Raw genomic sequence first — 22,918 nt, forward strand, 5'->3', positions numbered from 1 at the left:
GCATATAGCTCGAGATAGTGCTCAACCCATCGCTGCAGTTGTTTCCCCTGGTCTGTGATGACTTCGCCCGTCTTGGACTTGAGGGGGGCGGTCTTGTAGCTGGGGGGGCCTATCGCTTGTTTGATACCCTCATACATTCCTCTTGTATCCCCGGTGTCAGCAGCTGTCTGTATACTGTTGCAAAGGTTCAGCCAGTAGGTGTTGGCACAGCGGCGGGCGGTCTTCTGGGCGTTATTCCTTGCAATCCTGAGGACTTGTAGTGTTCTGGGGCTAGGTGCAGCCTTGTATGCCAGGAGGGCTTTCCTCTTTGCCTCAGTCACGGGCTCCATCTCCTCCCAGTTTGCCTCATACCAGTCGACATTCTTTCGCTCCCTCTTCCCGTAAGCTGTGATGGCTGAATTGTACACAGAGTCACGGATATGGGACCACTTGGAATCAATGGTGTCATCAGGTGTCACTTTGGTGAGGGCTTCCTTCAGTTTGCTGATGAACTGCTGTGTTTTCTCTGGGTTGCTTGCACAGCAGGTGTTGATACGTGGGTGACCCTTCTTCTTGGCCTGGTGCAGCTTCTTGGGTAATATTCGCACCTTGCTGGCCACGAGGGAATGGTCCGTGTCACAATCGGCACTGTGGTAGCTGCGGGTAAGGAGGACACTGGCCAGTTCTGCACGCCTGGTGATGACGAGGTCTAGCTGGTGCCAGTGGCGTGAACGTGGGTGTCTCCATGACACCTGGTGGATCTCCTTGCATTTGAAGAAAGTGTTTGTCACACATAGGCTGTGGGAGCAGCACATCTCCAGCAGTCGCTGACCATTCTCGTTGATCTTGCCCCTTCCGTAAAAGCCGAGACAGGTGGACCAGGCCTCATGGTCAGCTCCCACTCTAGCATTGAAGTCTCCTAGTAAGTAAAGGCTTTCATTGTTGGGGATACTGGATATTGCCTGATCCAGAGCCTCATAAAACTTGTCTTTCTCCTCATAGGTGGAGTAGAGGGTTGGAGCGTACACACTGAAGATGTTGACCGGGCCTAAGGATGTTGACAGCCGGAGGGCAAGGATTCTCTCAGTACCTGATGATGGAGGTTCAATGAAGGCGATTAGCGTGTTCTTGACGGCAAAGCCTACACCATACTGCCTAGGTTCATCCAAGGGCTTCCCCTGCCAAAAGAATGTGTAATTGGCTTCCCTGATGGTGCCGCTGTCAGCCAGTCGGGTCTCCTGGAGGCAGGCAATGTCGATGTTCAGTCGGGAGAGTTCTCTGTCAATGACGGCAGTCTTCCGTGCATCGTCGATCTGCTGTAGGTCAGTGGTCAATCCAGGACACATGGTCCTGATGTTCCAGGTTGCAAAACGAAGAGTTGGAGTCTTTTTATTTCTTCTTTTAGTCTTTCCTGGTGCAGAGTTTTGTGGCCCACTTGTCGAGATGGTTCTCTAAGCTCCACGCACCCAGTGAAGCAGGCAGGCCATGGCGGGCAGCACCTTACTGACTGGGGGCTGCCCAGCTTGAGGCGGGCGGTAGCTGTCCAGTGAGACCTGATGATCTCTCCCACCGTCAGAAGTAACCCCTGGCGCCAAGCTCTACGCCAATCAAGCTTTGACTTAGAACCGGTAAACTGCTACTTCTCGTGTTGTGCCAACGCCGTACGACGACGCTGGAGTGTCCTCTCCAGTGGAGCTATGACGCCTGGGCAGGGTGGTATGGAGAATCAGCTGTTGCCCATGCAGCAGATCCCCCCTCTCCACGCAGCTGGTGTGCCCAAGGGAACGACGAATGCCGATACAGCTTGGCACCAACGGCGTCGCAGGAGTTGCCGGAATGACGTTGAAGTCAATGTCATACCGCCTTAGGGACTCCATCTCCGGATTTTCTGTCGGGGTTTACTCCCTTAGCCTTTCCCATGAGTGGGTATAGCCACAAGGCAGCAGAGGTTTGGAATCGGAGTTTTCCTTCTCCTAGATGAGCTACCATCCAAGGTTTACGAGTCCCATCTACCCGAAGCAACTGGTTTTAAGGCGCCAGTGGGCCGCCTTCACCCCTTCTCCTGTTAGTAGAAAACATGGTCTGCCGGGCTTCAAATCTAAGCCACTCGCGAAGGCCAGGAGCTGGATTTTCGTTGACAGAGGCAGTAAGAGACGCAGGCCGTATGGGGCATTTTGGAGGATTGGGGCGCTTGTCTCCCACTCCCACCCCGGGCAATGTCAACCTTAGACCACAAAGTTTGTATATATGGTAGAATAATATTTCGTGTTCACTTGTGTAAGTTTCATTGATGGGAATGGAGATACTACAGCATTCACAGTGATCATTCTTGGGATTGAAACTAATTGCTGACAGTTTTATTGTTGTGGTTTATTTTTTGTTGTGATTTGTTTTCTGTTTTTAGTACTGTTGTAGGGTTTTAAAAAATTAAGAAATTTGATGTGAATAATGTTAAAATTTAACATCCTCTTTACTGAAGATAAAAAAATTTTGTAGGGTGATAATAATTATTTCATCATTACAATATTCACAGGAGATAAAATAGAACATGGCTTCTGTGGATTGCATAAGATACATCTATTTATGTAGTATGTTTGTCAGGAAAAATGAAAATTGTCATATAATGTAAATGTAATAACTGGGAGTTCTGTGCAAAAATTGGAAGATATGAAATTAGGAGGTAGGTGTGGGGGAAAAAACAAGAATCGTTTTTTTTTTCCTGGTATGAGAGTTGACAGGTATCAAATAAACATTTGTGGATGTTCAAATCCTTTCTCATATATATTGGGGCTTAATCAATATCCTGTCAAGATGCTCAGATATGAATGTTATTTTATATAAAGGCATAGATACGTTTACCCATGCTCAAATATGAATATTATTTTATATAAAGGCATAGATACGTTTACCCATGCTCAAGTATGAATATTATTTTATATATAAGGCATAGATACGTTTACCCATGCTCAAATATGAATATTATTTTATATAAAGGCATAGATACTTTCACCTATGCTCAGATATGAATGTTATTTTATATATAAGGCATAGATACGTTTACCCATGCTCAAGTATGAATATTATTTTATATAAAGGCATAGATACGTTTACCCATGCTCAAGTATGAATATTATTTTATATATAAGGCATAGATACTTTTACCCATGCTCAAGTATGAATGTTATTTTATATAAAGGCATAGATACGTTTACCCATGCTCAAGTATGAATGTTATTTTATATAAAGGCATAGATACGTTTACCCATGCTCAAGTATGAATGTTATTTTATATATAAGGCATAGATACTTTTACCCATGCTCAAGTATGAATGTTATTTTATATAAAGGCATAGATACGTTTACCCATGCTCAAGTATGAATATTATTTTATATATAAGGCATAGATACTTTTACCCATGCTCAAGTATGAATGTTATTTTATATAAAGGCATAGATACGTTTACCCATGCTCAAGTATGAATGTTATTTTATATAAAGGCATAAATACATTTACCCATGCTCAAGTATGAATGTTATTTTATATATAAGGCATAGATACGTTTACCCATGCTCAAGTATGAATATTATTTTATATATAAGGCATAGATACATTTACCCATGCTCAAGTATGAATGTTATTTTATATAAAGGCATAGATACTTTTACCCATGCTCAAGTATGAATATTATTTTATATAAAGGCATAGATACTTTTACCCATGCTCAAGTATGAATGTTATTTTATATAAAGGCATAGATACTTTTACCCATGCTCAAGTATGAATGTTATTTTATATAAAGGCATAGATACTTTTACCCATGCTCAAGTATGAATATTATTTTATATAAAGGCATAGATACTTTTACCCATGCTCAAGTATGAATGTTATTTTATATAAAGGCATAGATACTTTTACCCATGCTCAAGTATGAATGTTATTTTATATAAAGGCATAGATACTTTTACCCATGCTCAAGTATGAATGTTATTTTATATAAAAGGCATAGATACGTTTACCCATGCTCAAGTATGAATATTATTTTATATGTAAGGCATAGATACTTTTACCCATGCTCAAATATGAATATTATTTTATATAAAGGCATAGATACTTTTTACCCATGCTCAAGTATGAAGATTATTTTATATAAAGGCATAGATACTTTTACCCATGCTCAAGTATGAATGTTATTTTATATAAAGGCATAGATACTTTTACCCATGCTCAAGTATGAATGTTATTTTATATAAAGGCATAGATACTTTTACCCTAGAAATTGTTTGAAACTAAATAAAATACAGTGTACCTGTACCAGAAATAAATTGCAGAATAAAATTAAATAATAATGTTGGTCAGAGAGACCAGTACAAGGACTAAATTACAAAATAAAATTACATTAGTCAGAGAGATCTAAACCAGTACAAGGACTAAATTACAAAAAAAAATTACATTAGTCAGAGAGATTTAAACCAGTACAATGATTAAATTACAAAATAAAATGATATTAGCCAGAGAGATTTACACCAGTACAAGAACTAAATTATAGAATCAAATTACATTAGCCAGAGAGATTTCCACCAGTACAAGAAATAAATTACCAGTATAGCGGTGTTCAGATGAATTCAGATGTTGAATGTGCTGATGTTCACCTACCTTGAGATAATCTTTGAATGCTAACAGTCTTGATGTATCACAATCATTTGATCCAAAAATGTCCATGAATGAATTCACAATCATTCTAAGATAATAATTTAGTCCTAGAGTCAAAGACCACTTTGTAGTTCCAATGAATAATTTAAATAATTAAATTCTTTCACCTGAAACACAACTAAAATAGATTCCTTTAAAGACTGATTTTAAGATAGAAATTATTAATTCTGAAGTAAACATTATTTATATAAAAAACTAAAACACGATAACATAACCAGGATGAAGGTCATTTTCCTCTCAGATTCAAAAACAACTTGCCTCTCGAACATTCTTAATTTCTGTAAAAAAAGTCCTAGACATTAAACTCAAGACATTTATACAAGACTGTAATAATGATCTTTAATATATAATCTAAAATCAATGAGAAATATTAGCTATGTAACTTGTTGCTTATAAAAACAAAACAAAAAGATGTGAGTAGTCAGGTAGGCCTTTAACTCAATTACTGACCAAGGTCAGTCACATAGCCAACACACAACATAAATTAAATATACATAACAGTAGGGAAGCATTTATGTGTGAGCATCTATATATATAAATTCCTGTACTTATCTGTGCAGAGAGATTTGATAGATTTGTTGAATGGGCTTCGTTCCACAAACCATACATTGGCATGCTTGGCATATAGAAACTGTTTGTCTGTCAGTATAAAATTTCTTTTTAGTGAGTTTAATCTGCAGTACAATCCATTTGAAATAGCAATAATGAATTAATATCTTCCCCAGGAAAAGTATTTTGGTAATCATGGAAAGCTTTGTAAATTTGGGAAACAAATATAATCTGAAATTTATTTCACAGTGCCAAATGTAAAAAGAAGCATGAACTCAAAAATGGTGAATAATTTTGTCACAATTAAATTGTTCCACTCTTTCTTGGTTATTAAGATTGAGAAATTGTCTTTTTATCGACAAAACCTGCATGAGTTTACTCAGTACTGCAATAACATAGCTCTTATTTAGTATTTTCACCTTGGAGATAATGTATTTTTTTCACCTTCAGATATGGAGGATTCCTGTCAAATGTCAAAACAAGTTGCTTATTTTTTCAAGAATAGTAATAATGAGAGTTATTCAGTCTGTTAATTGTTGTTGTTGTTGTTGTTGTAGGATTTAATGCCATTTTTCAGAACACAATAGGCTATACATGGCGGCCAGTATTAATGGTGGAGGAAGAACCCGGGAAAATCCCTGGAAAGAACCACCGACCCACGAGAAGCTACTGGCAAGCTTTCTCACATACCCACATCTGTTAATTGTTAACGGATACCAATAAATTGCAGTGTGCAATGATGATGATAGTTTTTTGAGTCTGTGAATTGCTAATGACAGATACACTTTAAAAAAACATCTTTAAGCCTAAAATATAATGAAAAATCTTCATTTCTTTTCCAAATCAAAATAAATTATAAATAATACTTTATACCAAATAAAAAAGTAATAAAACTGTTTATCTCTTTATCTCTGTTTATTCATAAAGTTTTACTTAATTTTCAACAGAGATATTTGTATCTTTATGATCTAATTTTATGTTTTTTTTATGTATCTCAATGTTATTTATCCATACTGTATATGCATTTTTTTCATGCCAGTTGTGCATTTAAGATTATAAGAAGAGTGTATGAGAACGATTTTAAGTTATGACATCATGTTGTTTACGTCATGTTGTTTACATAATTAATCACAAAGAAACAGAATGTATTTAATGATGTACAAACTGCATTGACCTAGATGTTCTGGCACATGATATGCAGACAGATCATATCTATTATACATGCAGCTTGTCTTGCAGAAGATGTTAAACTTCATTGATTCATTGTATATTAAAAGATGTAACAAAATGAAATATTTTCAGAAAGTTCATCAAAAACTTAATTGACAAGTAAAAAATGTTCATATATTTTTTTTACAAATCTGATTATTCTGAGACAGTATAGATTTTGTGTGATGTTAGTGCTACCAGAGATACCATGTATATGCCAATGAGCTAGCACATTGCCAGTCAGTGACCAGTGATTATAATATTAGAAACTATGGCTGCAGTTTGCTCCATGGTGGGTAAAAGCTGTAAAATTATTGACATTTCTAAACAAATTAAGGGTCTAGCAATATTTGCATTCTTTCACAGACTGCTTGCATTAATGTAGTCACCCTGTTATATGAGTGAATACAGGTAATCATCCTGTTATGTGTGAATACAGCTAGTCACCCTGTTATATATGTGAATACAGCTAGTCATCCTGTTATCTGTGTGGATACAGCTATGTCCATAGTCAAAACTGAATGGTGATCGTTGTCACATATCATTGGCTTAATTCTATTTTTAGCCTTAAAAACCATAACTAATATTGTTTTTCAGGAGGAAACACCAGTCACAGTTAAGTCTGAAGAAGAAGAAGAGGACTTTATCATTGTCCGTGATGAATCTTATTCGCCAGAGCCTGTGGTGGAACCGCTACAACGTGTTCCATCAGTTACATCCCATACTAGCGAGGAAGATGATTCAAAGGTAGGGAGACATGTTGTTACAGTTATAGTCAGATGTGGGTTTATTACAGAATACTGCGTTAAAATGGTTCCCACTATTATTTAAAGATACAAGGATCACATTTCATTTAACTACTATATAAGATGAAGTAAAGAAATTGTTAAATATGGCCAGATTTTATTTTTAGTGCTTGAATTATCTTTTACAGCAATTCCTGTCTGCTGTCATTTAGATTTGCATGTCCTATGCATGACTAAGCAAAACACCCCCATTTTTGCAGGCATGTGACTATCAGTAGAAATAATACTGCTGCATTGTGCATATGATTAAAATGGCTGCTATAAATAATCTAACAGTATGAAAGTGATAATTTTTAATTGCATGGTGAAAGAAGAAAGCAGACTGGTACTGAAATCAGAACCAGACTGGTACTGAAATGAGGTTGAGATACATGACTAAAGTAGTCAAATGATAACAATTAATCAGTATTAAAACACAAGCAAGAAATTGGGAATATCAGTCAGAAAGAAATACAAATGGAATGAAAATTAGATTTATTTTTCCCTTTGGCTCCCTGTGAAATGAGTCTTATTTTATGTTTCAAATTCTAATAAACTTGTTTTGACAGTTTAAAGAGTCATTCTTATTTTGACAGTTAGAGAGTCTTTCTTGTTTTGACAGTTTAGAGAGTCATTCTTTTTTTGACAGTTTATAGAGTCATTCTTATTTTGACAGTTTAGAGAGTCATTCTTATTTTGACAGTTTAGAGAGTCATTCTTATTTTGACAGTTAATGAGTCATTCCTGTTTTGACAGTTTAGAGAGTCTTTCCTGTTTTGACAGTTTACAGAGTCATTCTTATTTTGACAGTTAATGAGTCATTCCTGTTTTGACAGGTTAAAGAGTCTTTCCTGTTTTGACAGTTTACAGAGTCATTCTTATTTTGACAGTTAATGAGTCATTCCTGTTTTGACAGTTTATAGAGTCATTCCTGTTTTGACAGTTTAGAGAGTCATTCTTATTTTGACAGTTTATAGTCATTCCTGTTTTTGACAGTTTATAGAGTCATTCCTGTTTTGACAGTTTATAGAGTCATTCCTGTTTTGACAGTTTATAGTCATTCCTGTTTTGACACTTTAGAGAGTCATTCTTATTTTGACAGTTTATAGTCATTCTAGTTTTGACAGTTTAGAGAGTCATTCCTGTTTTGACAGTTTAGAGAGTCATTCTTATTTTGACATTTTATAGTCATTCCTGTTTTGACAGTTTAGAGAGTCATTCCTGTTTTGACAGTTTAGAGAGTCATTCCTGTTTTGACAGTTTAGAGAGTCATTCTTATTTTGACAGTTTAGAGTCATTCGTGTTTTGACAGTTTATAGAGTCATTCCTGTTTTTGACAGTTTAGAGAGTCATTCTTATTTTGACAGTTTATAGAGTCGTTCCTGTTTTGACAGTTTAGAGAGTCTTTCCAGTATTGACAGTTTAGAGAGTCATTCCTTTTTTGACAGTTTAGAGTGTCATACCAGAGGAACTCAAATTTGCTTTGCATGCAATTGAAGCAAAGTTTACTGATTTGAACCATAACTAGTTCATTTCTCTCCTTTTTATAGGAATTTGCGAATTCAGAGTAAAACAAAACAATTTTCTAATTGCAGACAAAACAGTTCTCAAGAAAAGTTTGAGTAGAAAAATAAAGTTGTTAGATTAACTTAAATAATAGACTTGGCAACTGTAATTACAAACACGTCAGCTGTAATTATTAACTTCTTCCAGAAATTAAATTACAGACTTGGCAACTGTAATTACAGACTTTAATTATTAACTTGTCACTGAAGTAATTAACTTACAATTGATATTTAGGCTGGCCAGGAAGAAGATGAGGTAAGGACAAAAGACCTTCCCATATTAGATAGAAACCTCCTATCTGTACACACCTCCAAAATGCCTCATAATTCCTTACTTGTTAGTAGTTTAGTCACCCAAACTTGTATAATGATTTTATTATTGAGGTCCCTTCCATATGCCTATAGAGTAGTTCCTGTATTTACATCTTTAATATCAATGTGAGCTTCAGTTGTAAACAACACAGATTCATTAGTTTACCATGAGATCTACAAAGACAGCATGCAGATTTATTATTGGCTCTTCACTCAGATAAAAACCAGGTTGACCCAAACCTGTTGGTTCTGGAAAGTTAACATCTACGTTTTCGTTCTCAAAAATGTTACACTGTTCTGATCTTAAAGGTTTCTAATTCACTGGATAACTAACATTTCTTCATAAGTCTGAATTTACAAACCTAATTTAGGTCACTCAGACTTATTTTTATGGAAAATCATGCTCCCCAGGACATTGTAGAAGATGACATATGATATCCGGTGTTATATTTAGAGACATATTTGAGACAGTAACTGAAATAATGTCACAGGCCACAGAAATTGAGACACACTTGTGATTAAAAACTTATAATGGCCATGAACACAAAGACATAAAGCATAAATGTTTCTGTTTCTTATGGTCAGTTCAGCTCAATCAAAGACTCACTCTTACTTTGCCAAGGTTTTCATTGATAATTACATTTAAATTCATTTTACTTTATTAAAATATTTATATGTTGTACACCTTAAGGGGTTTCTTCCAAGGCTTGTGCTTTGTAATATTTATATTGTTTGAGGCACTTAGCAGGATGCATGACATGCAATCTGTATTGTAAATGATGAACACTACCACCTTGTCAAAAAAGCAATTAGACATACACTCAGATGCATTACACTTATCTACACAAGATGCACATTTTTTTTGCCAAATTTATCACAGTGTGTGACATACTTAAATATTGTCCTAAAACTAACACAGTATTATAAATTTATCACAGTGTGTGACATACTTAAATATTGTCCTAAAACTAACACAGTATTATAAATTTGTCACAGTGTGTGACATACTTAAATATTGTCCTAAAACTAACACAGTATTATAAATTTATCACAGTGTGTGACATACTTAAATACTGTTCTAAAACTAACACAGTATTATATCACCAGCACTCATATTAGCAACTGTAATGAATATTTCACCTACATTCCCCAACCACACCTTGCATACTCAATGGAACTAAATAATAACTGAACTTGTATTTTTTAGATATGAATTGTAAAACATGCACAAAAAAACGGTACATACCAGCTAATGTTCATAAACATGTTGATGTCGATATCTTCTTTCACATCACAGTTCTCATCTGATCAGCTAGCTTCAAAGCTGTCAAAATTAAGAATTCATTTGACAATAGCTCAATGACTGAATGTCTAAGGGATGAAAACATCAGTCCATACCTGAAATATGTTTATTTCCAAAATTACTAAATTCAGGCATAACAAGTTTACAACAAAGCTGACAAGCCACTGCTTCAGCTGTTCCATCTCTGATGTCAGAGTCACATGACCAGAAAGCTGATTAATCTTTGGAACAGTCTAAAAATTTCTATACTTTAGCTGTTTTTCAGACATTTACAATGTTTTTGGCAGCTGTATACATATGAGATGTATTTAATCACATTTTTAATAACTGAATAGCAAATTTTGTAAAACAATGGAAGAAACCCTTTAAACACGTGACTTTTAATCATTGTGACAGGACACAGGAGTTTTTATTTATAACTTGTTTTCTCAGTGTGATAATTTAGAATATTTTTGTAAGATAAAAGAGAAAATCAGATTATTTGGGCTTATTTTCACTGACCTTCATTTGAAATTTGACCTTCATTTGAAATCTGACCGTCATTTGAAATCTGACCTTCACTGCATCTTCAGTACCAACAGCTTGCCATTGCTTGTGATAAATGAGACTGTCTGTTTCATTTTGGCTCAGTTCATTGTCACAGTTTCTTTTGAAGATGAATTAGATATTCTCTTGATTTTGTGTTGTTCAAGGCAGATGGGGGGGGGGGTGACAGGGTTGCAATGAGCAGCATGCAGTTTCCCATCATAAGCTGATACCATGATTATTGCAGTAAATTTGTTTTAAGGTTTGGTCTTGTGCTTATAAAAAGAACCAGTCTATTCAACATCATTCAAATGCCTGCAAATACATTTTCTCAGTGTAAGCTGTTTTGAAGTTCTATACACTGCATACATAATTCTCAACTCAATCACACCATGTCCAATCTAGTCAAGGATTTCTCAATGCATGTCACAGTTCATGCAATTGGGTCACAAAAATGTGTTCCTGGACTCGCACAGTTTACAATAAACAGTGAATATCTCTGATAGAAAGCTGGTATGGAAAGGACAGTGTGACCTAATTTCTGAGGAAACTTCTAAGCTGGTATGAGATATGATTCCTTGAATTTCTTCTGTTCATTAGACATAGAAAGTAGTCAGTGATAGTGATTACAGATTCCTTTAGCTTTGCAAGAATAATCAGGCATAATTGAGTGCCCACTTTGGATACAATACTGACTCTATGTTGTTTGCATTTGCAAAGATACAAGCTTATTAAACATTATCAGATTCTGTCATACTCATGGCATTTTGAATTCACTGGAGATAAACTTTATTGAATGAAGAAAATTATTAGCAAGTCTAGAGTTATATTCTTCTGGTGTGTCAGATTCCTGCTGCTTGTTGTAGGTTATCTCCCTTGACAAAGGATGACCAACTTTTTCCATTAGTAATGATAAACTCATTGACCATGAGTTATGACTTTGCAGTGATGTACTGATAAGCTGTGAGTCACTGCAAGGTTTTGCACTGTCATGATCTAGTACTGTTTATTTTCAGTTTTGGGTATGATTTATTGGTACAAGATACATTTAAGGTTCTGATAACTCATCACTGGGGAATGAGTCACCCCAAGGTCATAAATGGTCTCTAAGTTCAAGGGTAATTTGTTCATGTTCTGAGTAACCATCATGCCTTGGAGTAACTCAACACTAGTGAATGAGTCATGACCAAAATTGAGATTGACTCAAATTTATCATGTCCAGGTAGAGGGGGTATGAGGATCATTAATTTTGAGTCATTGTGTGTTTTTTAATATACATCATTTGCATAACATTATAATAATGATTTTCTCCATTAGTATGGCAGTGGAGACTCTGACTTGGTGAGTTAACAGCAGGGAAAGAAATGTCTTTGAGCTCTATAATACTATGTTTCATTCTGCATCGATACAAGTGTGCTCAAGCCGATATCAGTCTCAGCATATTGATCAATGATCAGTTTACCACTTAATTTTATTGCTCAGACACTGAAGGAACCAATCAAAACAGTTTTATCAGGGGCTAGCTAGTTTGAGACAACAAGGTTCAATATTATAATCGATGGATTGCCAGAAATCAGTCAGAATTTTTTTAATAGGCAATGAAATTGACATGCCTCCACACGTGGCCTTTCATTCTCTATATTGTCCAGCAATGAATATGGTGTAATGCCATATAATGTGATGACAACAAACTGAAATAAGAGGTAAAGTCTCCAGCATTGATATATTATTAACTAGATATGGTGAATACATATGCTTGAGGTGAATACATATGCCTGAGGTGAATACATGTGCCTGAGATAAATGTATGTGCCTGAGGTTAATACCTATGCTTGAGTTGAATATATATGCCTAAGGTGAATACATATTCCTGAGGTGAATATATATGCCTTAGGTGAATACATGTGCCTGAGATGAATATAAATACCTGAGGAGAATACATGTGCCTGAGGTAAATACATACGCCAGAGGTGAACATATATACCTAAGGTGAATACATATACCTGAAGTGAATACATGGGCCTGAAGTGAATATATATACCTGAGGTAAATACATGAAATACATGTGCCAGAAGCAAATACATATGCATGAGGCGAATATATATGCCTGAGGTGAATACAGTCGAACCCACTTATCTCGACCTCGGTTAACTCGCCAACCCTATTAAATCGACATTTTTGAAGTGGAACCGCCAAATTCTCTCGTTGTCTTAGCATTTTCTCATCGGTTATGTCGATTCTTTTATGTCGCCGAACCCTAATATCTCGAGCACAAAAGAAGGCCAAATTTGCCACTTAACGTCGGTTATCTTGATCCCCATGACCAATCGCTTTGTTTGTATCGACAACCCCATCTTAACAGTGCATTGTTACATCATAATCTGCTTATGCTGACATCTGGGTCGAGTACTGTATGCTGTGACAGTCAATCATGCTACCGTACTATACCTACAACTGGCCGACTTCTGAAGACGCGAATAGAACAGATAAAAGTTACGGTTACAGAGACTTAAACTCCGCAAGAAGAAATAGCAAACAACAAATAAACAAGTTTTGCATAATTAAAAATAATTATTTATTTCTCAAAATACAGGAGTGAAAGAATCCCTATATTGGGTGTTAACTTATGCTACAGTAATATATACGGTCCAATATTGCCAGGTGTTGACTCGTGTAAGTTTCTTTCGTGGGAATGGAGATCCTATTTTGCAAGAACACGGTCTTTTGATAGTAACCGCGTGTACGATACTTTTCAGAGCTGTGTCAGAGTGAAATGACTCGCGAATTTAATTTTGACACTGGTTAGCTTTTTGTAAAAACGAACTACACCCCGCAAGTTTTTTGTGATTTTGTGAGCGATCTTTGTGTTTGCAATGTTGGAGAATATAATAAAGGTTTGTATCGAGAATCGACAGTGGTTTGCATTGTATACTGGTAAATCTCTGCTGTTAGTTGGTGCACATATGCCTTTTGTTGTTAGCAAACATGTATGTACATTTTTATAGCATGCCGATCGCTTCATCAAACAAATCACGGCAACGCTGTTGTGTAAAAAAACCTCCAAAAACACGTGCATGTACATTCTCAGTTATTAACGCACGTCATGTACATAAAGAAATTTCAAGCACATGTTAATATATTGCCGCCATATTGGTTTTCGTTTATCTCGATCATTGGTTATCTCGAGGCTTTTTGGCAAACCCCTAGGCCGGCGACATAACCTGGTTCAACTGTATATATATATATATATATATATATATATATATATATATATATATATATATATATATATATATGTGCCTGAGGAGAATGCATGTGCCTGAGGCGAATGTATATGCTTAAGGTGAATACATATGCCTGAGGTGAATAGATGTACATGTGCCTGAGGTGAATACATACACCTGAGGTGAGTACATATACCTGTGGTGAATACATGTGCCTGAGGTGAATATATGCACCAGAGGTGACTATATATGCCTAAGATGAATACACATACCTGAAGTGAATATATTTGTCTGAGGTGAATACATATGCATGAGGTGAATATATATATATATATATATATATTGGATACATTAACTGTGCAAGAACACAAAGACAACTTAAGGCAAAAAAAGGACAGACTCACTATCAGGAGTTCCAAGATTAATTTTATTGATTTTCTAAACACGTGCATATCCTTCATAATCATTCACTTTCATAAATTGCCCCAGTAGACCAGAACTCATGTCTACCTACTCATAAATTGCCCCAGTAGACCAGAACTCATGTCTACCTACTCATAAATTGGCCCAGTAGACCAGAACTCATGTCTACCTACTCATAAATTGCCCCAGTAGACCAGAACTCATGTCTACCTACTCATAAATTGCCACAGTAGACCAGAACTCATGTCTACCTACCATAAATTGCAATGACATACCAGAACTCATGTCTGCCTTCTCATAAATTGCAATGATAGACCAGAACTCATGTCTACCTACTCATAAATTGCAATGATAGACCTGTACTCATGTCTACCCACTCATAAATAAATTGCAATGATAGACCTGTACTCATATCTACCCACTCATAAATTTCAATGATAGACCTGTACTCACATCTACCCATTCATAAATTGCAATGATAGACCTGTACTCATATCTACCCACTCATAAATTTCAATGATAGACCTGTACTCACATCTACCCATTCATAAATTGCAATGATAGACCTGTACTCATATCTACCAACTCATAAATTGCAATGATAGACCTGTACTCATATCTACCTACTCATAAATTGCAACAATAGACCTGTACTCATGTCTACCTACTACAAACCTGCATCATAGAAAATGGTTGGTTGGTCTAGTTCACAAGAAAATATTGTCACATTAGTAGTTGTTGTAGTACTTGTTTTTCATGGTATTGTGCCAATCACATACCAGTACCTCCTGAAGAGTGAAATTCAGCTGGAGTGAATCAGTGTTCACTGACAATAGAATGTATTTTTGTTTAGTGTATCAATTTCCACCCTGTGAGACAGAAGTATTTTGTTGTGAACTCGGTTAAGAAACCTTATGATGATGTACCGCCAAGAGACATAATTGCATTTTTTTGGGGGGTAGGATATATTTTATACAATAAAATTGACCCTATATTTTAATTTTTACCATTATTTTATATTTGATATACCTTTATTAGAGTTTTAACACTTAATGAGATTGATCTTTTCAAAATAAAAATAATTGCTGAAAGTTCACTTTCTGTCACAAAGCATTGGTTTGAATGGCAGAAGAGGATGGTTGATAAGCTAGCCATAACTGGCACACCACTTAGTTGAAAAATGTTGTCAGAGTCTGAGAAAATTCTGATCATGTAACAAGGTACCAGTCTGGCAATCCATTGTATATACTTAGATATATTGAGCACTTGTTGAATGATCCAGGCTGTTAGAGCTAACCATGTTAAAGCCAAGGAGATAATGCTTTATTTTTGTTTGAAAAAGAAGAGCAGGTAAGAAAAGGGAAGGTAGGGGATGGGGCAGCATTATTTTTATAGTTGATCTGCAGGAGTCCAAATATTATAATCTGCGCTTAATGTCATTTGAAAGATAAATACTTGAGCCATCAAAATTGATTGCATGGAAATTTAGTTTAATTTTAAAAAAATTAACCTGCTTTGCTTCATGTAATTTTAATATATTTATCTCTGTATAATTAGCACCCAGCTGCCATTAGCCTAGACCCTGGTCTGCTGTCTTACAATGCACAGTCAGATCAGATTCAAATCTGTTATCTCATGATACATTGTGAGATCAGGATCAGATCTGTTATCTCATGATGCACTGTCAGATCAGGATCAGATCTGTGCACTGTCAAATCAGGATCAGATCTGTTATCTCATGATGCACAGCCAGATCAGGATCAGATGTGCACTGTCAGATCAAGGCCAGATCTGCTGTCTTATAATTCAGTATCAAATCAGGTCCATTCATGATGCACTCTCAGATTAGGACCTGCACTGTTTGCTTGAAGTCAGAGGTATAATGAACAAGTTTGAACCTCAATTCCAGCAGTTTGTTGATCTACACATTATACAGGGATAAATGCATTATGTATACATGTAAAAAGGCACATCTGAAAATTATGACTGGAAAATTTCATGTCTAGAGACTGGCTTTATCTTGAGCATTTAATGCTTTTGTCCCTCATTTACAAACTAATTTTCTTTTTTATAGCTTTTGTTCTAATTTGTATAGATGTGTATGATACCATCTTGCCATATGTTCTGAACCCCTTAGTGATCTTTGCATGGTAGCCCCATAATGATTGCATAGCTTTAAGTGATGACAGCATGCCACACAATGCAGCACCTATATTTATTTTTGTATATTATGTACATCATTAATCCATTAGATTCATTTTTTTCTTCACTTTTACTTTTCATATAAAGAACTTTTTATTCTCATAAATTGTTAAAAAAATGTACTCAAAAATTATCTGAAAAGTATAATTAATATTGTACCTATATATTTATACATCATTTAGCAAAATGACTAAAAAGTATGCAAATAATTAAATACAAGCTGTTTATATATATTGCCAATATTTCTTTAAGAGATCATATATGAATTTTATTGTTGAAAATGAGTTTGCTATCTGTCCAAAGAGTGCCTATTCATTTCTTGCCATCTGTCTATTGGTTGCTTATTCAAGTCTTTCTATCTGTCCATAGAGTGCTTAGTTAAGTATTTCTATCTGTCCATAGAGTGCCTATTCATTTCTTGCTATCTTGTTATAAGGTGCCTATTCATTTCTTGCCATCTGTCCTGGGGCTACTTATTCAAGTCTTGCTATCTGTCCATAGAGTGCATATTAATTTCTTGATATCTTGTTATAGGGTGCCTATTCATTTCTTGCCATCTGTCTATAGATTGCTTATTCAAGTCTTTCTTTCTGTCCATAGGGTGACTATTCATTTCTTAATATTTTGCTATAGGGTGCCTATTTATTTCTTGCCATCTGTCTATAGATTGTCTATTCAAGTCTTGCTATCTGTCCATAGGGTGACTATTCAAGTCTTTCTATCTATCCATAGAATGCCTATTCAATTCTTGCTGTCTTTTGAGTTCCTATCAAAGTCCTGCTACCTGTCCATAGAGTGCTATTCAAGTCCTGCTATCTGTCCATAGGGTGACTTTTTAAGTCTTGCTATCTGTCCATAGAGTCCCTATTCAAGTCTTGCTATCTGTCTTTATAGTGCCAATTCAAGTCTTACTGTACATCCATAAAGTGCCTATTCAAGTCTTTCTATATGTCCATAGAGTGCCTATTAAAGTTTTGCTATCTTTAGGGTGTCTATTCAAGTCTTGCTATCTCTCTGTAGAGTACCTATTCAAGTCTTGCAATCTGTCTATAGAGTACCTATTCAAGTCATGCTAACTTTTGATTGGTTGCCTATTCAAGTCTTGCTATCTGTAGATAGGGTGCCTATTCAAGTCTTGCTCTCTGTCGACAGGGTGCATATTCAAGTCTTTCTATCTGTCTTTAAGGTGCCTATCCAAGTCTTGTTATCTGTCTGTAGGGTGCCTATTGAAGTCCTGCTATCTGTCTATAGGGTACCTGTTCAAGTCTTGCTATCTGTCCATAGAGTGCCTAATCAAGTCGGGCAGTGTGTCTGTAGAGTGCATATTCGAGTCTATCTATCTGTCCATAGGATGCCTGTTCAAGTCTTTGACTAGGATTGTATCAGTCCCATTTCATTTGAGTTCAATACCTGCCCAAGCTAGGCCAGGCTAGTAACCTTGGCTTGACCTTGGAAAAGGTATTTAGCTTCCATTTCCTCACCACAATATAGCCATAATCTAGTAAACAATCAGACATACTTATAGGTTATTGCATTTGTATGGGAAAATATTAAACAAGGTTTTTGGATGGAATACTGCACAACCTTGGGAGTGCAGTATATCCATCCAACAAAACGAGTTCATATTTTCCCATTCAAATGCAGTAACCATTTTATTATATGCTCATTTTTTTTATTCTACCTAAGGCTTAATTATATAAACAAAAGCACACTACAAGAAACAAAGTAACTGAATGTATGCCATATTCTAAATTATATACACAAGCACAGATTCATCATTACATTATTAATGCGTACATAACTCCGCCCAGATAAATTTGAACTTAGTCGCATGCTAGATATAACTTTCGAAAGAAAATGATGTTTTGTTCTACTTAAAATTGAAATTTAGATTCATATTATGAATGAATGCGCATTGCAACAACTTTTCCATTTGATCTGGAATGAATAGAGTTTGATATTTTTTTCAATTCTATGAAATTTCATGATTATGGACTGGATTCATCTTGGCAAATTCCACATGAAATACATCAGATTGAAATAGTGAGGGAAAAGCATGTTCTGACATCTGCAAGTGTGTTTCTGTTCTGTCATTGAATATTTGAAATCATAATGTGGGAAAAATATGAATTCCTTCAATTGCAATTATCAAAAAGATGCTATGGAATATAATGTTTCTTTCATTCTGAGTGCAGTAAGGAGTATGTAATTGCACTTGGAATATAGCTTGAGAACCCATGACATGGCTCATGTAATTCGGATTTGCAGAACTAAGAAAGGAAATTCAGAATGTAAAACTCTAAGTATATTTTGTGTCATTCTTATTACCAGCTAAAGAAGACAGTTTATTCCTTGTCACTTGCATGTTATTTGTAGGCACCCAGCAATTTTATGAAATCTGGCATATCCCTGCCTAAATGCAAAACATTGTATCAGAAAGGTTAACGTTTAATGTAGCAAAGTAGCTGGTATGTGGCAGTCCACAAAACATCTGCTTTAGTTCATTCAGAAACAAATGTAATTAACTAAAATGTAAACCACCTACTACGTGAGTGTGCATGATTTCTTTACAAAAAGTGCTGGCCATCTGCATCCATTGTTTGTTTACAGCAGAAAGTAGTTCCATTATGAGTGCAATATCAAGTTGCACGCCAGTTCAGTATCGTAAAATACTGAAGGATTCTGATAAAGCAATGTTAACGGAGAAAAAAATGAGCATATAATAATACACATATATTGTATGTTAATTTTCATATTTTATCATCATTTTAATAAAAAATTGTTTTCAATGCCCCAGAATTAAAGGACAGAAAATATTTTAGATTTTCATGAATTAATTGTGGACTAAGAGGTTGAGGTCAAGACCAAATATAGAACCATATGTTTTACATCATTAAAGTAAACAGAACTGATTTCTGATTGTTTGAAGGAGTAAACTGTATCTTATCTCAATTGCCTTGAGAAAACATCAACTGTTTTGTGATACATGCTGTTATTTAGTTATCTGAATCAACTGTCTTGTGATACATGCTGTTATTTAGTTATCTGAATCAACTGTCTTGTGATACATGCTGTTACTTAGTTATCTAAATCAATTGTCTTGTGATACATGCTGTTACTTAGTTATCTGAATCAACTGTCTTGTGATACATGCTGTTAGTTATCTAAATCAATTGTCTTGTGATACATGCTGTTACTTAGTTAACTGAATCAACTGTCTTGTGATATATGCTGTTACTTAGTTATCTAAATCAATTGTCTTGTGATACATGCTGTTACTTAGTTATCTGAATCAGGACTACATATTGAAGCGTTAAAGGAACATATTGGCAGTTTGGTATCACCATAATCAATTTTCTTAACAAAGTGTGCCAATAGAATTGCATGTGTTTCTTTCCAAAATGATTCTGAAACAATTTGCACATTTTTCTTTGACTAAGGTGCTTCTTTTGCACAGACTTTTCACTTTATTGCAGTGATTGACTGGATGAAAATTGATGATAATTTTACACTTTTTGCAGTGATTGACTGGATAATAATCTATGATAATTTTACACAGATTTATTACTATATTACAGTCACTAAGTAGCTGGAAATCTCTTATTTTACATTGATTTATTACCGTATTACAGTCATTGACCTTTGATAATTTTTTACAGTCATTGGCTGGGTGTAAATAAGATTATCTTTAAAGTTAGTATAGCTTAGTTTGTTACTTCTTTATGAATTGTTCAACTGTGATTTTCTCCAAAATAATCATAACACTATTATTATTGCTGCTGCTATTATCATTATTATTATTATTGTTATTATTATTATTATTATTGTTATTATTATTATTATTATTATTATTATTATTATTTAAATGTAAAACCATGTTAGCTTTTGGTTTGGCCCTGTCATATACTGTCCAAGTATCAAGTTTTTATTTTCTGATCATTATAATAGTGCCTTCGAAGCATTTGATCTATTTATGATTTTGTGAATCATTTTCATTTATTCCATTCTATGGCTTTCTCCAAAACATATAATTACAATTAAAATCATGATGTCATATTTTAGTTCATCATCTGCATCATTACAATTAAAATCATGATGTCATATTTTACTTGATCATCAACCTCATCACAATTAAAATCATGAGGTCATATTTTACTTCATCATCTACATCATTACAATGAAAATCATGATGTCATATTTTACTTCATCATCTACATCATTACAATGAAAATCATGATGTCATATTTTACTTCATCATCTATGTCATTACAATGAAATTCATGATGTCATATTTTACTTCATCATCTACGTCATTACAGTTAAAATCATGATGTCATATTTTACTTCATCATCTACGTCATTACAATTAAAATCATGATGTCATATTTTACTTCATCATCTACGTCATTACAGTTAAAATCATGATGTCATATTTTACTTCATCATCTACGTCATTACAATTAAAATCGTGATGTCATATTTTACTTCATCATCTACATCATTACAATTAAAATCATGATGGCATATTTTACTTCATCATCTACGTCATTACAATTAAAATTGTGATGTCATATTTTACTTCATCATCTACATCATTACAATTAAAATCATGATGGCATATTTTACTTCATCATCTACGTCATTACAGTTAAAATCATGATGTCATATTTTACTACATCATCTACATCATTACAATTAAAATCATGATGGCATATTTTACTTCATCATCTACGTCATTACAATTAAAATCATGATGTCATATTTTACTTCATCATCTACATCAATACAATTAAAATCATGATGTCATATTTTACTTCATCAACTACATCATTACATCAGAAGCATAATACAACCTTAAGTTTTGGGTGGCTCATTTGCCACTTCCCAAAAAGTCTAAATCTGCCATATGTTATGTCTGCTATTGATTACAACAGAAAAAACCAAATATATAGGGACCATTGTGGCAAGTTTCTATTGACTGTGTCTGTAAGACTTGAAAAAAAATGTTTTAAACTACTTGATAAAATGCACATAAGAAATTTTAGCAAATTTGACAGAATACTCTGGTGTCACGGTCTTTCAACTTCACACCAAATTGCCAATACACGATCAAATATGGACATGGTTACTATATACAAAAAAATGTTTACTGATCTCAAAGATCCAACATCAATTTGACCAATTTTAATTGGTATAAAGCATTCTAATATTAAGGCCTTTCATTTGTGTATACTATTGGCATGGCTTAGCTGATATTAATGGTTATACTAGTGGTGTGGATCAGCTGATATTAATGGTTATGCAATTGGTGTGGATCAGCTGATATTAGGGGTTATACTATTGGTGTGGATCAGCTGATATTAAGGGTAATACTATTGGCATGGCTTAGCTGATATTAATGGTTATACTAGTGGTGTGGATCAGCTGATATTAATGGTTATACTATTGGTGTGGATCAGCTGATATTAAGGGTTATACTATTGGTGTGGATCAGCTGATATTAAGGGTTATACTATTGGTGTGGATCAGCTGATATTAATGGTTATACTATTTGTGTGGATCAGCTGACATTAAGGGTTATACTATTGGTGTGGATCAGATGGCATTAAGGGTTATACTATTGGTGTGTATCAGCTGACATTAAGGATTAAATGTTTGGTGTGTATCAGCTGACATTAAGGGTTATACAATTGGTGTGCCAACATCTAAGGCTAATTTTGCTATAATAGGAAATATTTCTGTAACATGCACTCAGTTTGAATTTAACCCAATTTAACAACTTTTAAAGTTTACACCACTCAGTTGAGTTTGTCCCAGTTTTACAGGCTTTGAACATTTACACAGCTTTGGCAAAAAACATCCCACTGACCTATACTATTTGACAGTAACCATCTCACTGACCCATACTACTTGACAGAAATGCTTGTAAGGTCAGTGTAAACCAGATGAGCAATCTCGGGTCTATTTTGGCCTCTTGTTGTTATTATTATTATTATTATTATTATTATTGTTATTATTATTATTATTATTATTATTATTATTATTATTACTATCATCTGGCATTTGGGTGCCATTTATTGGTAGAGGCTAATGTAGTATAACTAACATAGTGTTCTTCATTTTATGACATT

At 34.7% G+C, this 22,918-nt stretch overlaps 1 protein-coding gene across 1 annotated transcript in view; it reads left to right on the forward strand.

Moving 5' to 3' along the window:
- Positions 1–22,918, forward strand: part of LOC149789493 (uncharacterized) — a 328,072-nt gene that overhangs the window by 253,964 nt on the left and 51,190 nt on the right. The window contains exons 22-23 of the mRNA XM_089971520.1: positions 7,046–7,195; positions 9,034–9,054. Coding sequence (XP_089827646.1) covers positions 7,046–7,195; positions 9,034–9,054 — 171 coding nt within the window. The remainder of the gene's footprint in view (positions 1–7,045; positions 7,196–9,033; positions 9,055–22,918) is intronic.

The sequence above is a fragment of the Sinohyriopsis cumingii genome, chromosome 10 (assembly GCF_028554795.1).
Source record: "Sinohyriopsis cumingii isolate HCF-2022 chromosome 10, ASM2855479v2, whole genome shotgun sequence".
Taxonomy (NCBI): domain Eukaryota; kingdom Metazoa; phylum Mollusca; class Bivalvia; order Unionida; family Unionidae; genus Sinohyriopsis; species Sinohyriopsis cumingii.